Source organism: Sciurus vulgaris, assembly GCF_902686455.1.
Source record: "Sciurus vulgaris genome assembly, chromosome: 4".
NCBI lineage: Eukaryota > Metazoa > Chordata > Mammalia > Rodentia > Sciuridae > Sciurus > Sciurus vulgaris.
In genome coordinates this window covers 147,562,516-147,574,913 of record NC_136464.1, presented here as the reverse complement: position 1 = coordinate 147,574,913, position 12,398 = coordinate 147,562,516, and the positions used below count along the sequence as shown (strand labels likewise).

The 12,398-nt window shown below is 36.6% G+C and overlaps 1 protein-coding gene across 5 annotated transcripts in view; it reads left to right on the top strand.

Moving 5' to 3' along the window:
* RCBTB1 (RCC1 and BTB domain containing protein 1) overlaps positions 1-10,661 on the top strand; it is a 39,573-nt gene extending 28,912 nt beyond the window's left edge. For all 5 annotated transcript variants that reach the window (XM_079137666.1, XM_079137669.1, XM_079137667.1 and 2 more), the window contains 4 exons: positions 36-162; positions 2,251-2,402; positions 3,245-3,375; positions 9,681-10,661. In XM_079137666.1, coding sequence (XP_078993792.1) covers positions 36-162; positions 2,251-2,402; positions 3,245-3,375; positions 9,681-9,821 — 551 coding nt within the window. In that variant the 3' untranslated portion in view covers positions 9,822-10,661. The remainder of the gene's footprint in view (positions 1-35; positions 163-2,250; positions 2,403-3,244; positions 3,376-9,680) is intronic.
* The last annotated feature ends 1,737 nt before the right edge of the window (positions 10,662-12,398 follow it).

Genomic DNA, 12,398 nt, shown 5'->3' with positions numbered 1-12,398 from the left:
GCTTTCTGTATTAATAGTGTGTTTGTTGCCTTCAGAGCATGAAGACTTTTTAACAGTTGCAGAGTCACTGAAGAAAGAATTTGATAGTCCAGAAACTGCTGATCTTAAGTTTCGAATTGATGGAAAATATATTCATGTCCATAAAGCTGTTTTGAAAATAAGGTATTTTTTGATGAACTTAGAGACATCAATAACTTTGTTTTCTTTTTGCATTTAACTTACTATGCCACAAAATGGATACTGCAAGGCATTAGTCTTAGCAATAGAAAGAAACATCACAGCCAAATATTTTCGCAAATATTTATCAAATCCATTTATTATCAAAGAGTTTCATTTATGCTCCTGCAACTTTTAGGAAAAGTATATGGGGGTGTGTAAGTATTTGTCTTTTTTTTTTTTTTTGGGGGGCTGGGGATGTAGCTTAGTGGGGTAGAGTGCTTATCTAGGATGCACAAGGCCCTAGGTTTGATTCTCAGCGCCACAAAACAGAACAAAAATCTTTCAAGTGTTTGTTTGCATTGGAAAATTTGTTTAAGTAATACCTCTATTTAAAAATATTTTTTTAGTTGTTGATGGACCTTTATTTATTTTTATGTGGTGCTGAGAATTGAACCCAGTGCCTCACATGCTAGGCAAGTGCTCTACCACTAAGCTACAACCCCAGCCCTTCATAATGTCCTCTTCTATTAAAGGTTCATTTTTCCCAAGTAGAAAACTTTCATAGTTAGGAATACTAGGCTTCTGGCACTGAGGAACATCTAATTTTCAGTTAAAGAAAAGTTCTTTAGCTGTAATAAATGGCAGGAGTCCTTATATAAATATGAGGGAACTATGCATTTATTAATAACTGTTTCAACTATTGCTACTGAGGTTATTATTATAGAGAGAAAGACATGTAAAATCAAACTGCTAACTGTTTACATGTCTTTTTTTTGGAAATTTAGTTATAAACTAAAGTAATGCATTTTAGGGGAATCGAGAAACTATATACCATTCATTACCTCAGGCCAACATATCTGAACCACAGTATTGGTTGAAAACATGAACTGGATGTGTGTCTCTGCCAGTGACCCTGTGGTCAGCTGGTCTGTCCTTTCATTGCAGTTTTCTGACCTGTACATTATACCCTGCTTAGACAACTCTTTCTTTTTAACTTCTCAGAGTAATTATGTAACTGGAGCCTTTTTTTTTTTTTTAAGTATTTAGAATGGGTTTTGAAAATATTGTGTGTGTCCTTTGTATCATATCTCACTTTAAATAATGACTTACAAAAAATCAAAGCATGCTGTACTGTAAGCAAATTCAGTATCAAGAGATCAATTACTCATGCAGGTGGATCTGTAAATATAATGCAAAAAAAAAAAAACAACTTGGGTTTTCTTGAAATATGTGACTGTGTTAATGAAGGTGTTTTATAGATACATTTGTGGCAGGCCTGGGAGGGGAGGAAAGAGAGTGAACAGGCCACTCAGACACAAACTGAGAGTGACTTTGAGATAAGTCAGAAAGAAAAAAAAAAAAACCTGTCCTGTCAGATAGCGGAGCAGTAATCAGCTGAAACAGATATCAGTTAACATTTAAACTCAGTAAATTAATTACATAAAACGAATAATTAACCATTTCAGTGATGTCAGTATATAACTAAAAGTTTTGAATTCTCATTTCTGAATTTTTTTTTTGTTTTGTGTTTTTGCAGTGCTGCGGATGGAACCCAACGTCTTGTGCATGCTAGGCACATGCTCAGCTACTGAGCTACATCTGCAGCTCTCATTTCATTATTTAAAATGCACTTCTGTGTACCCTTAAAAATAGCAAATGAGCCAAAAAACTTGATCAGAAAGGGGCTGTCAGGTAGAAACAGTCGTACTGTTGCAGTGCCAGGTAATTCTGGGCTGTCCATATGTCTTACTACTTAGTAGGTGGTATCAGAAATGAAAGTGAGGGCTGGGGTTGTGGCTCAGAGGTAGAGCATTTGCCTGGCATGCGTGAGGCACTGGGTTTGTTCCCCAGCACCACATTAAAAACAAAACAAACTAAATAAACAAAATAAAGGTATTGTGCCCATTTACAATAAAAAATAAAAAAAGAAGGAAAAGATCAAAGTGAGGGTGTGTGATAGGCAGTTGAAGACGCTCTGGCACAGGGGATGTTTTTAGGTTCTGATCACAACACAGTCACCAAGGGTTCCTCTAATACCTGTTTGTCTGACTTCATTACATTCATCAGGTAACTTTTGCTACTGTGTTTTAGGTGTGAGCACTTTCGATCCATGTTCCACTCATATTGGAATGAGGACATGAAGGAGGTGATAGAAATAGACCAGTTTTCTTACCCCGTGTATCGTGCCTTTCTCCAGTACCTCTACACAGACACGGTGGATCTGCCGCCCGAAGATGCCATAGGTACCTCAGGCTATGTGGTCAGGAGCACATTGCTTCTTGCCTTACAGTAATGAAACGTAAAGAGTTTCAGGTGTATTGGCTTTTATTTAGTTATTAAAAAAAGTTTGAAGTAAATGTTTTAAAAACAGTTCTGGGTAGTTTTCATGGTTAATAATTATGGACAGTTTATAACTGGACTTATTTTAATTTTTAATATAAAGTATAAGTTACTAATTAATGGGCTTCTCACTTTGGAAAAAAATGAAGGGGGGAATTCCATTTCCCCTCTTCCTTTGTACTATAGAAGAAATCATAAGGGAGCACAGGAGAGGTATGTTTTGGAGGTGGGAGAGATTGGGAATAAGAATTTACATACTCAAATTCAGAATATTTGCTAAGAGGGCTGGGGTTGTAGCTCAGTGGTAGAGTGCTTGCCTAGCATGGGTGAGGGTTCAATTCTCAGTGCCACATGAAAAACAAATAAAAAATAAAGATTAAATTTTTTTTTTTTTTTTTTTTTTTTGGTGGTGCAGGGGATTGAACCTTTTTCATTGTAGGCAAGCACTCTACCAACTGAGCTATATCCCCAGCCCAGGTTAAATTCTTAAAAAAATAAAAGGGCTGGGGAGGTAGCTCAGTTGGTAGAGTGCTTGCCTCGCAAGTACAAGGTCCTGGGTTCAATCCCCAGTACCGCAAGAAAAAAAAAAAAAAGAAGATACCTAAAACAAAACAAAAACAAAAAAAAAAGAGTATTTGCTAAGAAACTTGTGACTTCATAACTTTTCACCAATGAAATGTGTATGTTTATAAATTATGGGAAGTATTGTAAACTAGATTAAACTTCTCATACTCTTTACTTCTAGGTCTGTTGGATTTGGCAACATCTTACTGTGAAAACAGACTGAAAAAACTTTGCCAGCACATTATCAAGCGAGGAATCACTGTGGAGAATGCCTTTACACTATTTTCTGCTGCAGTCAGATATGATGCAGAGGTAACAAAACAGTGAACAGCAAACCAGAATCACCTGTAGCTCCCTATGCTCATTTACCCCTCTTCTCTCATGTGACCCAAGGAACATTATGAGTAACTTCGCCTGTTTAGGGATTCAGTTAACCAACTGATCCTCAAAAATGAAACCTGGTCTTTCTCCTTTATTCTCTGTTCATTGTCTCCAGATTGGTTGTTCCTCCACTTCCATTCTTAACTAAGATAAGAACCCAACTGACTGAGGTCCCGGCAGCTGTGCAGCAGGTCGGAATATAAAGTGCTGCACCCAACCGGACTGACAGGCAGAGAGCCTTAGCTTCTAGTCTTTCTCAGCATCTACATGTTTGTTTTTCAAGACCCACTGCTGTCTCCCCAACTCTACCCTTTCAGAAACCTAGGATGCATATGATTTATATCCATGTGTGCTCCAGAATTCTGTCATTGTCTGATTATAATTCACAAGTATTCATGTGTTAAGAACTTGCTGTGGAATCCTTTGTTTTTGTTTACACTGGATTGAGTTCCTAACCTGGGATTCTCAGATCTCTAGAGTCTGAATTAGTGGACTTTGGGGAGTCTTAAATTTTGTGTTTATAAAAGTGCATATTCTTGAGATTGAGAAGCAAAGCATCAGATTGTAAGCTCTTCATGAGTAGGAGCTGTACCTTACTGTAGTGCCTGGCATATATTAGGCACTTGATGGTAAATGTTTGTTGAATCCCAGGAAACAGTATCCTAAAGAATGCAGTAAGAATAAGGTTGGTTTTACAAATTTATAGAGAATATAAGGTATAGGGGAAATTGGGTGTGGTGATACATGCCCTGTTAGCTCAGTGACTTGGGAGGCTGAGGCAGAAGATCTCAAGTTCCAGGCCAGTATCAGCAACTTAGCGAGGCCCTGTTTCAAAAATAAAAAGTAGGGCTGAGGTTGTGACTCACTGTTTGCCTAGTATATGTGAGGCACTGGGATTGATTCTCAGCACTGCATATAAATAAATAAATATAGGTCCAACAACAATGAAAAAAATATTTATAAAAGGGGGGGGGTGACTGGGGATGTGGGTCAGTGGTAAAACACCCCTGTGCTCAATCTTCCCTAGCACACCCCTCCAGCACACCCCACCAAAAAAGAGGGGATAGAGGGATCTGATGTCTAGCTAAGATTGGTGTGTTAGCCTATTTTTATAGGTGTTTTATTATCATTTTACAAGGTGGAATACCTGTAACAGGAAATTTATCAAAGATCCGTGTTGTGGCCTTTGAGGTAATAGAGGACAAACTTCATAATCTATCACACTTAGAAATTGAAGTTGACCATTAAGTCTTACATTTTCAAAATGTATACTATTTTTGTTTGAGCTTACGTTGCGATTATAAATATTTGATAAGGTCAAATGTAGCTGACTTTGTGTCCTGACAGCAGATGGAAGAGTGATCAAAGTAAATTATTTCTAATAGAAAAGGGAGGTAGCAATATTCTTCCCTACCTTCCTGTGACACCTTGAACCTCTTTACTAGAAATGTTGTTTCTTTAGATTTCTTTTCCATCCCATGATATAATTTTAAATTGGATCAATGCCTTTTCTGTCCGTTTGGCAATTGATTCCAGAATCTTCCCTGTGCATGTGCACACTCCTCTGCATTCAAAAGTTCCATACCCTGGACTATGACCTTGCAGACTTAGGCTGGTCAGATCAACCTGGATAGAGACAAACATCTTGGAAATTTACTCCCTTCAGTTAAAATCTGCCCCAGAAGGTTTACAGGAAAAGCCTAATTCCATTTCTACCCATAGCAGCTGATTGCTTACTAATTTCTATTTTTCTTAGAGTAGGTATAAACACATTTGAAAACTGTTCCTTTAGAGATTGCAAATAATATGTAATTTCCTGAGCCTGTCACAGTGTGGGCATACTGCCAGCACTCAAAATACACATTAAATGACTGGATTATATTTGAAACGCCTCACTGTGAAGGGGTGCTTTAAAAAATATCTAAAATAGCAAACCCGAAATTCCACAAGTGTTACACATTCATTGTAAAAAAAAAAAAAAAAAAAAAAAAAAATTAGAGAATTGAGAAGAAGATAAAAGAGAAATAATTGCTTCTTTCTGTAGTAATTTTTTAAGGTTTTTATATGAGCATCATAATTATCAATTATAATTGGTGGTGCATTTACCTTTTATTTTCTTAATACTATAGACTAATGAGTTGATAACTATAGTTTTTACAGTAGAAGAAAATCTAACTTTGTGTGTGTGTATACATCTGTAACATGTTAGTTGATTGAAAGCTTCTAATAAGTCAGATTGGAAATTAACTGTAAGAACTAATTTTGAGAAGCTCAACTTGGGGGTACTAGGTGACCGTCAGCCTTGTCAGTAGGTCAAAACGTGAGGAAGATGGTGGCTGCCTGCTTCTCACATTTACTCTTTTCTCTATAAAAAGTGATTGTGGCCCCACCACGTCCCCTTTGACAGGATGATTTTGTGCACAAAAAATGTGTAGACTCAGCTATGAGGATTTTAAAAAAAGCAAACTGGTTATTGTGGAACCTTTGCATTACGAATGCATTATCAAACTTTCTTTAAGTTTTATGAAGGACTTGAAGAATGATTGTTTAATTATCCCCTAATACAGACCTGAACAAATACTGACATCAAGAGATAAAATGGGAATAAAATATCAAGATCGTTCATTATCTTATTGTAAAAATCTTGAAATGCTGAGTATTTATACTGATCCTTTTTTAGGAAGATTTTGACTTTTACATGTAGTTGAACATATGAGAAATAGTTGACAAGTATTATTTGTTTCACCAAAGCAGAGAACTCTCCAGAAAAATCTTTCTTGCTGAGGCAACTCATGTCTTACAGTTTTGTTTGGGTACAAAACTCTCTTAACAGTGGTTTTGGATATGAGTGTTGGAAAGCTTAGTACCAAAGCCTTTTTTTTTTCCCTCTGAGGACTAAATAAGTTTTCCTGGATCTGTAGGTCATGAAATGTTTTTTTGTGTAACAAAAGAAAGCACCTTATTTTTGCCATGTGATAGGAACATTCCCCAAACAAAACCACATTGGTCTTTGTACTTGAAATGCTATAAAATGAACTATAGATTTATGGTTTGGGGGCTTTTTTTTTGCAATCAGCAACAGCTTTATACAGAGGTAGGTGTCATCAGTGATCCCCCCCCACCCCCGCCCCATCTGGAGTGTATATGAAGGTGGCTGCGACACGAGGCAGCCTGTCTTCTCTGTCCCATTTGGTCTTCTGCACAAGTATTTGATTATTTTAGCTTTGGAATTTTAAGACCGGATAAGGACTCTATTAAAGTCTGCTTTAGACTTTTTAAATTGAGAATACTAAGATCATCAGTCCTTGTTTTGTTACTGAAGAAAATCTGTGGAAAGAACTTGTTTTCAGAGTATATATAATGGATATTTAAATGTTTAAAGATATGGAATGAATACTTTTTTAGAATTTTGATTTATTTATTTGCTAATTACAATAAATCTACTTTTTGATTTGTTTGAAAATCACTTTTATAATAATTTTACCACAGAATGTCATAAAATTAGTTTCAGATACAAGGAATATTATATGAGACCTCTGTTTTAGATTCTTCCCTCTTCCCTACTCCATGGACCTTAAGAACACTTTCCTTTTATTATGAACTTTATCATCTGTTGGCTACATAATCCTTCATCTATTTTTATTCTGTTTTAAACTTTTAAAAAATCTGTTGGTCAAATGATTCCTTTTTGGAATTGTTTTATATATATAAAGCCCCGCAGTCCTATTATAGTTGTTACTATTTGGGAAAGAGTTGCATTTCTTGTGTAAGTGCAGAATAAGATGAACAGATCATGCAGGTTCTTTTGTTTATTGAAGTGTGACCTCACCAGGTGTGGTGGCACCACTTGTAATCCCAGTTACTTGGGAGGTTGAGGCAGGTGGTTTGCAAGTTCAAAGCCAGCCTCAGCAATTTATCAAGGCCCTAAGCAACTTAGCAAGACCCTGTCTCAAAGAACTAGGTATGTGGCTCAGTGGGTAAGTGCCCCTGGGTTCACTCCCCACCCCCGCATCTCCCCAATATGGCCTCATCAGAAGGATGTTTAACTGACCTCTCAAAGGTGAACTGACTCAGGCCCTTTGTTGGTGAGTGTACTAACTGTGCCACTCTCTGAGGCAAATGAACTTGCAAGCTCAGATCTCTTATCTCCTAATGCATTTAGAGCTTTCTTTTGCATAGAAGTGCCTTGATCAAAGTTCAGTTATTTACTTAAATTAGATTTATATTGTTTTCAGTATTCTATAATTTGACTTTTGATATTTGAAACTGTTAAACTTGATTAATATTAAGATATATCACAAGTTCAAACTAATTGGTGGGGAAGGGAAGGCAGTTTGATAGAAGCATTTCATAAATGTATGCAGTGAATTATAATTAGCACCATTTATATACCTGTAATGTAGTATGTAAAAAGTATTCTTAAGTTGATGCTGAAGGTAATTTCTGCACAATTAGTAAGTAACCTCATTTTTCATGTACTCTGAAAAAGATGTTGAATTCCAGTTAGTAGACTTACCAGTAATAAGGTACAGTGCCAGAATTAGGGTATTTCCTTTGTGAATTTGAAATCATACAATTAAAATGTAACATTTAACGATTCTATCTGATACATGGTTGAAGAACTTTCTGTGCGCATGACTACTTCTTCCCAAGCCATGTGTAAACTACTTCACTACTTTTGATTACTAAATAAGATTTAAATTGTGACTTTTTTGTACTTGTGGAAAATAATTAGTCCGAAAACTGTTTTTCAATCACTGGATTTTAATACTGTGAGCAGTGCTTTTTCTTGAATAATCATCTGAGAAGGAATAGTTTATTGTTTTGCATTTTATTTTATTATGACACACATTCAGTTGTACTTTTAGCCCACTGAGATCTCTGATTAGGAAACCAGACCCAAAGCCAGGCATGATGGTGCATGTCTGTAATCACCAGCAATTTGGGAGACTGAGGCAGGAGGATTGGAAGTTTAAGGCCAGCCTGGACAACTTAGCAAGACCTTGTCTGAAAAAGATAAAAAGGTCTGAAGATGTAGCTCAGTGGGTAAAGCACTCTTGGGTTCAATTGCCCGTACAAAAAAGAAAAGAAAAGTTCCAGAGATTGTACTGACATGTCAATATACTTTGAGTTTTATTGGGAAACAAATTCAGGCAGCCACCTGGCTAATACACATTCGCTGTGTGGTTTATCTCTTATTCTGAGTTTAGTTTAGGGCATCTTTTAACCAGGGTCAGGAGACCCTTAACGTAAGGAATAGTTGATAGCAGAGGTCTATGCTGAGAGCAAAAAAGAGATCCATGTTTGCCCACTCCTAGAATTCCCTCCTAATGGTAGCTGGGAACTTGACATCAAGGTCCTGCCGTTCAAGGGTCACGTTCTGGTTCAGTTTGAATTTGAGTATTGACTTCTGGTGGACAACTAACCAGGGACCAAGTTATAAAAATTAAGCTGTTTGTGCTAAGGGCTTTTAGTGTGATGTGCTTTACTATGTGTATCTAGTTTCTCATATGTGTTCCAGGTGCTAATTGATTTACTAAGTATATGTTCCAACATTAGAAGGAATAAACAATATTAGAGTTTTGTGGACAGTGAAAGGATGTGTAAGCATAGACAAAAATCAAGTTTTTAATTGTTCTGGTTTCCTACTTGTGTATATATAATTATTTTTTCCTAAATGTTGGTGGGTGGGTGACTTCCCAGTTGTCTACCTGAAAAATCCAATTTATATAACTGTTTCTCTGGTGTTGACTTTCTGGGAGGTGTGTGGTGTGGAAGTTAAACATTTTTTGTGGCTTTAAAAATGATTTTTATTAGAAGAATGCAAAAGTCAATTTGAAGTTTCGGGGATTTTCTTTTTAATATATCACTTTAGGTGAACCATAAATCTTTATGCATTTTCTGTTTCTTAAAATGGTCTCCTTAAACCCCACATCTTAATTTCTTTCTCTGGTATCTTGAACATAACAAAACTTGAACTAAAGTGGCATTTGACTTTGTACAACACTGTCTTGAGTGTAACTGGGACTATGGTACCATGGAAGACTGCTGCCCCCACCTCACCCCAGCGAGTGTGTGCGTGTGTGGCAGATTCACACTCGAGTCAGGGATCTGGCCTCTTCAGTGTGTTTTGGGGGAGGGTGAGCAAGTTGGGATGAGGGGTTTGTAGAGAAGAAATTAAATTAAAATTAATAAACAAAGGCTCTTCTTGTTTTATTTTTGTTGTATGTGTCCAGGATTTAGAAGAATTCTGCTTTAAGTTTTGCATCAATCATTTGACAGAAGTTACACAGACGGCAGCATTTTGGCAAATGGATGGCCCTCTGCTAAAGGAGTTCATTGCTAAAGCCAGTAAATGCGGAGCCTTTAAGAACTGAAGCCGAGGCTGCTGGGGTGTGTGGAGCGCTGGGGGGCACTGTTGGTGATGTGTCCAGCTTGTGCTCTACGGGTGATGTGATCTGCAGGTAAAACCCATCAGGTTGTTTTTCCACATCTGAGAGCAGTTCTCTGTAGGAATACAGGAAAGATAATCGGCTTTTCCTCAGCACCATTTTAAACAACTTCTCTTTCCAGATATGTATATTTAAATGTGACTTTCTTACATTGGGCTGGAACATTGTGAAGGGATGAAAGTTCAGCTGCTTTTGTTTTTGTAATGAGTAGAGGAACTTCTGAACTTCAAAAAAGGAAGTTGTTGAGAACTCTGTTGGGTCACATAGTACAACCCCTTGACATCAGGAGCTGTGATTGTGAAATGAGCACAGGCTCACCAGGAATTCACAGTGCTGACCAGGCAGAAGAGCGGGGTAGGTGAAGTGCTGCTCTTAGTTCCAGCCAGTACCTTACTGGGAAGGACGGTTAGAATTGTTTGAAACTTTTGTTGGTGTGTATTCACTCTTGATGGCTTTTTAAACTTCAAGATATATCAAAGGAATATTCCATTTAACTTTTAACTTTGAGTTAAATCTGTTGAAATAATTGAGTAAAAGTAAATTTGTAGGTTAACCAGGAGCAGTACTGTAGAACTATCCATGAAAAATGGATAACGAAGAATCTTTGGGTAAAGGTTGATTTTATTAATTAGAATCTCTACTAATCTCATGGTGTATTATTTCAGTAAGGTTGAATTTGAAAAATGGAATGTAAATTACCCCATCACCTCTTCCCCTATAAATGATCACTCATTAAAAAAAAACAAAAACAAACAAACAAAAAAACCAACATTATGTACTCCTGCCTTCTGGCTGCTGCATCATCAGATCTGCTGCATTATGACTTGAGGAAGTGGTCTTAAAACCACCTTCTTACAAGGACTTAATGGAATTTGCTTCATATATTTATCTATACCAAATTCCATCACAGACTTGCTTATTTGAAACTTCACCATCTTTCAATTGGGATTTTCCCCCTTTAATTGTGTTTAGCTAATAATACTGTTTAGCAGAATTTAATTTAAAGGAATCCTAAAATCATGGTTTTCCAACAAAGCTCCTATATAAAAGACAGTTATTACTTTTTGGTCTGGTTATGAAATGTGACTGGGATATAAGAGTGTTCACTTTTGAGTTTTATCACATGTTCATCGAGCTTGCTGTAAGAACAAACCTTGTTGAACTCTCTGGTCTGTGGACTCTCTACTATAGTTTCCTGAGAGAGGACCCTTCTGAACTTAGTGCCTGAATTTGTTTTCAGAGCTACATTCACAAGAGAGAAGATATGTTGCAGCTAAAATGTTACTATTTTAGCACTGTTCTTGAATATTGTATTAGGGTGACGGGAGGGGATACTCCAAAGAAAATTGTTGATAGGTGAAGTAAGTGCAAACTTTAGAAGTCCCCATCCTCTTTTCTCTTGATAGTATCACAAGTGACTGAAGTCCAATAAATTAGTTAAAATTAGTTCTGCAGCATGATAGAGTTTTTCTTGCTGTATCGATGAATGCACATTAACTTGGCTATATGGGTGGTATTTCTAACAATTACAATTCTGTAGGATTATGATCTGAACAAAATGAGAACTTCAGTATGTTTACTGTTGCTTACTTGAAAAAATAAATTTCTTCAAAAAGCACAAAATGAAGTGGTAGATCCATATGCATGGATAGTTCATTCATTCAGCAAATATTTACCAAGTTCCTAATATAGGTGAAGAACCACTTCTCAGATTACTGAGTAATTTGTATGAGTATGTATGATAGTGAAGAGAAACAAGTCCTTCAAAAAGCACTTGAGTATTTTTTTTAAATATACTCTTATTTTTCTACTACTTGGTTTTATTGTTAATCATAGCGGGAGATGGAAGCAATTCTTTAAATTGATTTTTATTTCATTTGATGTAATAACAGAAGCCAAAGTGTTCACATTTCTTAAAATATCGCTACATGTACTCTTGGACTTCTTACTGGAACAATGTTTGATACTCTAGTATATAAGTGGTATTTATGTAATGTTTAAAATGATATTAATAAAGTAATCTGGTAAGGCAGGCATCTAGAGTTGTTTTTCCCCCACTTAGAAGTGTGCAGTATGCAGCCTTAAGTAGGAAATTTTGATATGTGGGACAGCATGGATTAACTTGGCCGGCATCATGCTAATTGAAAGCAAACCAGTCACAAAAAGACAAATTCTGTGTGATTGTACTCATGAGGTTCATATCTGGAATAGTCAGGTGCAGAGGCAGAAAGTGGAAGGGTGGTTGTCAGGAGCTGGGGGAGAGAGAACGAGTTGTTTCATGAGTACCGTTTCAGTTTTGCAAGGTGAGTTTTTTGGTGATTGATGGTTGCACAATGTGAATTTATTTAATGTCACTGTACACTTAGAAATGGTTGAGATGGTCAATTTTTTATTACATATATTTTATCACAGTTTTAAAAAATCAGTAGTAAAATTCTTAGCTGGTAGGCAACTAGAAATTAGGGCTGTGAACATGTCCATGGCTTGATTCTCAGCTATACA